This window comes from Gigantopelta aegis, chromosome 12 (genome assembly GCF_016097555.1).
Source record: "Gigantopelta aegis isolate Gae_Host chromosome 12, Gae_host_genome, whole genome shotgun sequence".
NCBI classification, from domain to species: domain Eukaryota; kingdom Metazoa; phylum Mollusca; class Gastropoda; order Neomphalida; family Peltospiridae; genus Gigantopelta; species Gigantopelta aegis.
Window position 1 is genome coordinate 40,190,263 of NC_054710.1, and position 10,138 is coordinate 40,200,400.

Below are 10,138 nucleotides of genomic sequence, written 5' to 3' on the forward strand. Positions count from 1 at the left end.
CTTCGGCAGTACCGAAGCGTTTCAATAAACCATGGTTCAATGAGACATGCAAAGATGCAATCAAAGAGCGAAACAGGACCCTCAAGAGGTTCAAACGCGAACCTACCGGGGATAACCTGAATAGTTATCGCATTGCTCGGGCAAAGGCTCGTAAAACTATCAGACAGAGTAAGAAATCATCTTCGAGAAATTATGTCTCCAAGTTGACTTCTCAAACATCTGTGAAATCTGTCTGGAATAGGATACGTAAAATCAAGGGAAAAGAATCCAATAATACAGTTCGCCATTTGTCTGTCAATGACACGGATGTTACGTCTCATCGTGACATTGCCAATGCTTTGGCAGACAATTTCTCTCATAACTCTTCTTCTTCTTTCAGTACAGATGCTTTTACATCTGTCAGAAATAAAGCTGAAAAGCAACCTATTAACTTTTCATCTGAAAATGGCACTTCTCTTTGGAGGAGTTGCAGGACGCTCTACGTAGAGTCCATGATACTTCGGTAGGACCAGATGAAATACATTATCAACTCTTAAAACACTTACCTGAATCATCCTTAATGGTTCTATTAAATATCTTTAACAAAATCTGGATTTCTGGTGACTTTCCCTCTGACTGGAGAAAAGCCATTGTCATTCCTATTCCTAAGCCTGCTAAGGATCCAACAAATCCTACCACTTATCGCCCTATTGCTTTGACAAGTTGCATTTGTAAAACCATGGAAAGAATGATCAACCGTAGACTTGTCTGGTATCTTGAGTCCCACAAATTGCTTACTGACATGCAATGTGGGTTCAGGACTAGACGTAGCACGGTTGATCATCTTGTTAGATTTGAAACGTTTTGTAGGGATGCTTTTATCCATAACCAGCATTTGGTATCGGTCTTTTTTTACCTCGACAAAGCTTATGATACCATGTGGAAGTATGGGATTTTGAAAGACCTCCATGGCATGGGCTTAAGAGGCCGTATGCCTGACTTTATCTCAAATTTCTTACAGAATAGGTCTTTCATGGTACTAGTGGGATCTACGTTATCCGATTCTCACTCCCAAGAGATGGGTGTGCCTCAAGGTAGCATCCTGTCAGTAACTCTCTTTTCCGTGAAAATTAACAGCATCACCCAGTGTTTAAAACCTGGCGTTGATAGCTCGTTATATGTCGACGATTTTCAGATTTGCTACAGGTCGTCCAGTATGAGTATCATTGAACGTCAGTTGCAGCTTTGTTTGAATAAACTTCAACAATGGGCAACTGACAATGGATTCCGATTCTCAAAGTCAAAAACCGTCTCTATGCATATCTGCCAGAAAAGAGGTCACCATTTAGATCCACAGCTGTTTCTGGACAAAACTCAGGTTCCAGTTGTGGAGGAGACCAAATTTCTGGGGGTTATTTTTGACAGGAGGCTATCTTTTGTTCCTCATTTACAGTATGTGAAAAAGAAGGGCTTAAAGGCCCTCAATATCTTAAAAGTTATTGGCAAGACTGAATGGGGGAGCAGATCGAAAGGTTATGCTCCGACTTTATAGATCTTTAGTTCGGTCTAAACTTGATTATGGGTGCATTGTGTATTGGTCAGCACGTAAGTCTTACTTGCAAATGCTAGATCCTATACACAACCAGGGACTTAGGCTTTGTCTTGGTGCTTTCAAAACATCTCCTGTGGAGAGGTTGTACGTCGATGCACACGAACCTAGTTTGGGTGCTAGACGTGCAAAGCTTTCTCTGCAGTATGCTACAAAGATTAAATCAATGCCAAAACATCCTGCATACAATGCGGTGTTTGATAATAAATATATGAAGTTATTTGATGCGAATGCGATTCGGACATTTGGTCTTCGCATTAAGCAGTTTTTATCAGTTTCCAACATTGATTTAACAGACATTTTGGAAACGCCTTCATATTTTATTTTGCCACCTTGGTGTATCAAACCACCAAAAATTGTATTCGATCTTGTGCATCTAAAAAAAGATCGCACAGATGCTGTTATTTATAAACAACATTTCGTGGAAATCCAAGAGAGGTATTGTGATTACATTCCTGTTTACACAGACGGATCACGGGATGGAAATTTTGTGGCTTGTGTTTCCATCAGACGCAATAATTTCCATGAGATTGCCCGATTCAGCATCAATCTTTACTGCTGAAATTTGGGCAATCATTAAAGCCCTGGAACAGATTAAGGATTCATGTGCATCTATTATTATTTTTTTTACAGACTCACTTTCGTGTCTCCAAGCTCTACAGTACATGAAATTGGAGCATCCCTTAGTTGCAATGGTGATACGAAAGTGTGTCTTTTTATCAATTGCCAATAGAAATGTTATATTTTGTTGGGTACCCAGCCATGTTGGCATTGAGGGTAACGAAAAGGCAGATGTTGCTGCCAAGTCTGCTTTGAACTTGCCCCGTGTCCATGTTGGTGTTCCCTACAGTGATTTTAAATTTCATATTAACCAATATATCTTTTCGACTTGGCAAGATGATTGGGACGGTGCGGTTGCGAATAAGCTTCATTCTGTCAAGGCAGTCATCCTACAGGCGATGCAGGAGGGATGAAATGGTCTTATGCCGTGCCCGCATCGGCCATACATATTTGACGCATTCATTTATTTTAAAGAAGAACCCTCCTCCTCAATGTGAACACTGTCAGTGTACACTGACTGTGCACCACATTTTGGTGGAGTGTGATCATCTCAAGCCTACAAGAAATGATATATTTGGCAACAGAAATGTTTTGGAATCGTTTAAATTCCATCCAATGTTAATTGTAAAGTTTTTAAAACACTTTGACTTCTATACAAAGTTTTAACATATACTTAACTTGATTTTATATATCGTATTATACGTTCCCCCCACAGCTCCTTACACTGTGGTTTTACATAAATATATATAAATAATATTTCCATATACTTACCATTTGTGACACCCAATAGCCGATATGTATTTTTTGTGCTGGGGTGTCATTAAACAAACATTCATTCATTCGACCTGAATCCTGAAATCAAATAGAAGTGGTCATAAATAAGCATGCAGAGCGGGACATAGCGATGTGGTCAGTCTGTCCTCCATCTCTGCCGGTTTCCATTAGGCTTTTTTCTCGTTCCACGTCTGGTATATCAAAGGCCGTGGTTTATGCGATCCTGTCTATGGGATGATACATATAAAATATCTCTTGCTACTAATGGCAGTGTCTGTGTGGCAAGTTTATGGCTTGCGACGTGGAAAATGTTATTAACTAGTACCAACGCTACACGAAGAAAAACTTTGCTCTACGTCACCTAAGAACGTACAGAGGAGGTTCGTTTCGCATATGGGCGTCGGGTTTCTTCATGTAACGTTAGTACTGGTCAATAACAAGTAAGGTTAATGATATGACTGGACTCAAACTAAAGATCTGTGACATCCGATGTAGGAAAAAATGTGTACTTTATACACGGTATCTTGCGACCATTTGGTTGTTGATGATTGCCAAAGCATAACAGTTTCCTCACTATTTTCCTCTACATATCACCATGGGCGTAGGCTGGGGGGGTTCGGACGAACCCCCCCGCTGAAGCAAATGGTCCGCTTTCAGAAGTAAAATATTACTATTTTTTTTTTTTTTTTTTTTTAATTATTATTAAATTTTGTTTAACACAGTGCTGTATATGGCTCTATATTCATATAGGCGTCCATGCGTGCCCGTCGCTTGTTATTACATAGTTTTATTTTGTTATAAAATAATGTAGTACACCGAGCTCATGTTAAGCTTTCGAAATGTATGGTCATCAACAAGGATATGACGTCAGACGTTGACGAAAATATGATCCAAAGACATAGAAGCCTGGTGATTTCGAATTCCAAACGTAAGTACTTGCAAATGACACAGCCCAACTACATGTACCTATATGCACTAGTAGCGGCAGTATACTTATTTCAGTTGTTTTCCAGCCTAATTTTGTTTTGTTCAAAGGATAAGGAACATACACACTCGTTTTCAATATTTGATGCGCAAGCCAAAAATTAAAGCCGCATTATCGCCCAACCATACTATCCAAAGACATCTTATCTGCTCAGTGGTGTAGGAAGGTGATTTCCAAACGTAAGTAGGCCTACTTGCAACAGATATTCCCCCAACTATCAATATGCACTTAGACTAGTAGATATAGTATACTTATTTCAGTTGTTTTCCGGCCTAATAAATTGTTTTGTTCAAAGGATAAGGAACATACATGTAGCACTCTATTTTGAATATGTGACACGCAAGCCAAAATTAAAGTCGCATATCGCCTAACCATGTTATCCAAAGACAGTGCTCCACAACTAGTTAACGAAGGTCATGGTATGTGTTATCCTGTCTGTGGGATGTGCATACAAAAGAGCCCTTGCTGCTAATCGGAAAGAGTAGCCTATGTGTAAACATAATTATGGTCCTTGACCATATGTCCGACGCCATATAACCGTAAATAAAATGTGTTTAGTGTGTCATTAAATAAAACATCGGCAGTGTCGTACCGGATATACGTTTTTTCATTGGTTCGTATCGATAATTTGATGTAATTTTAGTAAGCGACGCCAGCTTCTCTGATAGCACAGTGCATTTTACTTCATAAACATGTTGGTAATAAATAAAATACCGCACTCGTTTCACTAGATATCATTAATTTTAGAAAACTCATGAACTTCCCAAAGTATCTGACCTCACTTTCGTTCGGTTAGATACCTTTGGGAACTTCATTCGTTTCGTAAAAATGATATCTAGGGAAAACCTGTTTAGTACTCTCTTGCTCACTCTCTTTTCCCCCATCTCCCTCTATCTCATGCATACGTGTCCACACACACACACACACACACATACACACTTGACATTGACAACTTACCTTAAGCTTAAAATGTCCAGTACTCATGGCGACTGTCATTTTAGAGTAGGCCTACACGATAGGTTTTATTAGCGAACAAACAAGAGCTTTTTAAAATAATTTTTGTGGTCATATTTTACTGTAGGAAACATGCTAACAATGTAACTTTAAATAAAACAGTAGAGCTAGTGTTGTTGCCTAGTTAGGCCTCGCATTATTGATAATATATACTGTAGTTCAACTCGAACCTTTGATCGTTGTACTCCGTTTTGAATTACGTATGCAACTTTCTATTCCAATCCAATACAATGGAATAAATGAAAGTATAACTTAGTGTGGTTTTAAATTGTTTGCAGCAAACATTCGAGATGGGCAGGCCAGAGAAAAGAAAACAGGAACTGAAAATTGCATCCAAGAGATGTCAATCCCTGGATAAATTCTTTAACAATAAACGACCACGACCAAGAGAAGGGCAAACCCAACAGGCACCACGAGAAGAACGCCCGACTCCTGACGAAAAAAGTAATCCATCAGAATCGCCATCAGGGTCTGCTAGCGAAGGATACAAAGAAGAATCCCAAACCAAGACACCTACTGCAACAATTAACGATATTGGACATATCATTACTGCAACAATGTCAGTACTAGATATTAAAAAAGCAATTGAAGGACTCTCTGATGGAGAAAAATATACACTAATCAAACACCATAGCCAGCCGTCCGAAACATATACATTTCCTATAATATATGTTGGTGGCTGTAACCGCAGTTTTAAACTCAGCTGGTTGAAGGAATATCAATGGTTAGTTTATAGCCAAAAACTCGATGGTGCCTTTTGCATCATGTGTTCACTTTTCTGTATGAATCGAGAAGGGAAAGGGCAATTTGTCAATCGGCCATTTATAAATTGGCAAAAGAAGTCCGAAAAGTGCAAAAGCCACGAAAGCAACGAGTACCACCAAGAGGCAATGCAAATTGCAGACACGTTCATCAAAAGTATTGAAAATCCTAATGCCACTATTCCAATTTTGATGGAAAACAATAGGTCAAAGAACATTGACAAAAACCGAGAAATACTTCGATGCATTGCAGAAGCAATTGTGTATTGTGGCAAGCAAGGTATAGCATTACGTGGGAAGAACGAACACTTGGAGGATGAGAAAACAAACCCGGGAAATTTTCTCTCCTTGATCAAGGTACTGGCTAGGTATTGCTCAACCTTACATGAACATTTAATGGAGCCACAAATGAAATGTGTCACTTACTTGTCACCACAAACACAAAATGAGTTACTCGATGTTATAGGCAATCACATAATTCTCGGTGACCTTGTCCAAGAGATAAAGACAGCACAGTTCTATAGTATCATGGCGGATGAGGTGACATCTCATAACACTGAACAGCTGGCTCTGTGCGTCCGCTTCGTGGATTCAGATGAAAATATTAGGGAGGAGTTCATACAATTTTCAAAAGTGATTCGCACCACGGGTGAATATCTGGCCAATGAGATCATTCACATACTGGAAAACCTTGGTATACCATTGAAAGATATGCGTGGTCAAGGATATGATGGGGCGAGTAACATGTCATCTGGTCGAGTTGGCGTCCAGGCTAAAATCCGAGAGCATGCTCCATTAGCAACATATGTGCACTGTAGTGGCCATTGCTTAAATCTGGTTATAAGTCACGCCTGTAACATACCAGAAGTGCGTAACATGATCGACAAACTTAAGAACTGTTGCCTTTTTTTCCGAAATAGCCCAAAGAGAAATGAACTTCTTGAGTTGATTACAGCGATTAAAGTCGAGAACCAAACAAGAGAAAAACTTTAATTGATCTCTGTCGGACCCGATGGGCGGAGCGCCAAAATGCCTACCAACACTTTTACCAGTGCTATTTCTTTATTGTTGATGCCCTACAGGTGATCGGCTACAAGATGCATCTTGAAGAATACAATGGTCTACATGAAGGTTTTGCAGAATTGTATTGGGATTGGAAAACACAGACCCGCAGTGATGCGCAGCAGTTGCTCACTGGTATAACAAGTTTTGGCTTTATTATAGTTTTCCTCACAGTCTACCAATATCTCTCACATCTTTCTGGACTTACTGTTCAGCTCCAAAGCTCCTCTCTGGATATTATTCATGCATATAATGCCGTGAACGATATTAAAGATATCTACAAGAAAGAGCGCCATGACGTTGACAGTAATTTCGAATCTGTAATTTTCAAACAGGCAGAGAGAATGGCAGCAAAAGTGGGTGTTGAGCCCAATAAGCCAAGGGTCAGTGGGAGACAGATATACCGTGCCAATAATGCTGCAAGTAGTACTGTACTGGAACACTACAAACTGAACTTGGCAATTCCTTTCTTGGATCATGTGTGTGAAAATTTAAACTCTAAGTTTTCTGGACTGGCTAAAACTGCAATTTCACTGCTAGGACTAGTACCATCTATACTTTGTGAAAACAACATGTCGATTGACGAAATCCTACGTATGTACAACGAGGATCTCCCATCACCCGAGGTGACCGACCTAGAATTGAAACGTTGGAAAATGCGATATGAAAATGTGTCACCTGAGAGGAGACCTTCTACTCCAGCTGCTGCGTTGAAGGATTGTGATGGAACCCATTTTCCTAACATAAAAACTCTTCTCAGGATCGCATGTACTATTCCAGCAACCTCCTGTGAGTGCGAACGAAGTGCAAGTTCATTAAGGCGTTTACATTCATATGCGAGGGCAACGATGGGGCAAGAACGCCTGTCTGCATTGGCACTCTTGCACATTCATTACGATAAGGAGATTGATCTTGACCGTGTCGTGAACGTGTTTGTACAATGTCATCCAAGGCGTCTTGAACTCTCATCGATAATTAAACCATAAACCAGTTACGATCTAGTAAGTGGAATTTCTGTGGTTTGTTGTTCGTTTGTATTGTTTCTTTGGGTTTTTTAAAATATATAATTGTAATATATATATATATGTATACGTTGTGTGTGTGTATGTGTGTGTGTGTGTATGTGTGTGTGTGTGTGAACAAGGGTCCACTTGGTTCATATCCGAACCCCCCCCCATGACCAGGTCACGCTACGCCCCTGATCACTAAGGGGTATTGGCGTAACCAGGATTTCAGATTGGGAGTGGGGAGCAACCCGCTATCGGTGGGTGCCACCCATAGTATGTATGTATGATTTTATAAAATTTAATAGTTAAAAAAAGAGAGAAAGGTTTGACATATACAATATTATAAGGAAAAAAAACCATCCGTGTTTTTGATGTAAGTGAATTTTAAAATAATAATAATAATAATAATAATTTAACAACATCATAGCGCATTGATTAATTAATCACCCATAGCAAATGAACCAAAATGAGGTGGAATTTACGTGACCACCATCAGTTTTGATGAAACTAACTGTATTTTTTTATTTGAATTCCAGAAAGAAACAAACAAGTGTTACCTACACATTACTGTATATATGATAATGCATAACATGGTGATTTTTTATTTTATATATATTTTTTTAATATCATTAATTTTTTAAAAGAGTTATTCATGGTCTACCGCTGAAGAGTGAGAGAGTGGAGTAGCCTGCCATGTTGCTGCACATTAATTGGACAATCACAATGGTGACGTTGCTCATTAGCACATATTATGTGCAAGGTCAGTTTGTTATTTTACTTTGTATTTTTATCATTTGTTCGGGAGGGATTTGGTTTTTGTTTCTGTTTTGGGGTTTTTTATTGGGGGGGGGGGGGGATGCAGACGTTGCCTCAGACGCGTAGGGATGATATATTGAGGTGGTGAAGGGATCTTGTGTGTTCAAATAGACCATTATTCGAACATTAGTTCAGAAGTGAGTATTTTAAATATGTACCACAGAAGATACTGCTCATAAAATGTGGACATAAACGGAACAGAGGCCCATCGTAACTTTACCATAGTTTGACACCCAATAGCCGATGTATTGTAATCTACTATGTTCTATAGCCCATCGTAACTATAACATTGACAATGTAATATTAATGGACGGAAGAAGGTTCCAGTTTTACTGATGTACATATAAAATGGTTCTGAAATTCTCACCAGTAGTCAAGGTGCTTGACTGTGATTATTTCATGGCAGACAGCTTTGAAGTGACAAATATTAGACTGAAGATGACAGGTTAGAGCAAGTAGTTTGGAAACGTGAAACTTGTTAACAGTGAAAACGTTTTGTGTGGTAATTCCACCCATGCAAATATAGTACTTTTTGTGTAAAATAGATGTACTCCATTTAGGTTTAGTAGATGTGTTCATCCTGCTACATTTTCCCGTTAGTAACTACATATATCATGCACCAGTTTATTATTTTTATTTATTGTTTTGTTGGAAGGATGACCAAGATAACGTCATTTAAATTTGATGTAATTATCATCCAAGAATAGACCGGCTTCCGAATGAGATAAGTGCCAGCTGGAGAGGACATTATGTAGACCTACATTTTTTATATTAACAAAAAGGGGATTATTGTGGTGGGTGCGGAACATATGGTGGTCAAAGTAGGGCCCCCTCCCAGAAACATGGTAAACTACTAATAGCACTACTGGGATAACAGATAACTGGGAGAACCTTTCAAATGATGATACAAGAATGAAACTTGGCACAGATGATGTCAATGGAGTGTTCTTCAAATAAGGATACTATGGCGGTTATCTTGCAAAATGGTCGCCATATTGAAAATTCAAGTGGTTGATTGACTGAGCAATAAATGGATGATTCATAATGACAACAAACAAAAAAGGATGAACAATCATTGATTAGTTTTAATTCATCTACATATGAAAGACACGTGGGGTCACAATGAAAAGTCAGTAGCGCGTATGACCACCATCTGCAGCAACACAAGCCATGCAACGTCTTCTTATCGACCCGATAAGTCTGCGAATAGTGTTCTGGGGGATAGTATTCCACTCCCGCTGTAGTGCGTTTTCCAGTTCTCTAAGGTTATTCATTTGTGGACGACGTGAGATGCGTTGACCAAGATAATCCCAAAGATGCTCTATTGGCAATGAACCAGGGGACATGTTGGCCATTCAAGCAAAGGGACCTTATTGTTCGCTAGATACTGTGTTGTAACACGTGCTGTGTGCACTCGGGTGTTGTCCTGCTGAAATGTGTGCATATCCCGACGCTGATGAAAGAAGGGAATGACATGTTTTTGCAAGGCGTTATCCCGGTAGTAAATGACATTCATTCTGCCACGGCAGACATGGTGATAACTGATCCCGCCCCACACCATGACACCATG

The 10,138-nt window shown here is 39.4% G+C and overlaps 2 protein-coding genes across 2 annotated transcripts; both read left to right on the forward strand.

Annotated features, from left to right (window-relative positions):
• The first annotated feature begins 3,537 nt into the window (after window positions 1–3,537).
• Window positions 3,538–6,676, forward strand: LOC121386040 (zinc finger MYM-type protein 1-like). The gene is made up of 2 exons (XM_041516839.1): window positions 3,538–3,851; window positions 5,201–6,676. The coding sequence occupies exon 2, from the start codon at window positions 5,213–5,215 to the stop codon at window positions 6,674–6,676; it is 1,464 nt and encodes a 487-aa protein (XP_041372773.1). The 5' UTR covers window positions 3,538–3,851; window positions 5,201–5,212.
• A 104-nt stretch (window positions 6,677–6,780) lies between these two features.
• On the forward strand, window positions 6,781–7,731 carry LOC121386041 (52 kDa repressor of the inhibitor of the protein kinase-like). Its single transcript, XM_041516840.1, has one exon. The coding sequence runs from the start codon at window positions 6,781–6,783 to the stop codon at window positions 7,729–7,731; it is 951 nt and encodes a 316-aa protein (XP_041372774.1).
• The last annotated feature ends 2,407 nt before the right edge of the window (window positions 7,732–10,138 follow it).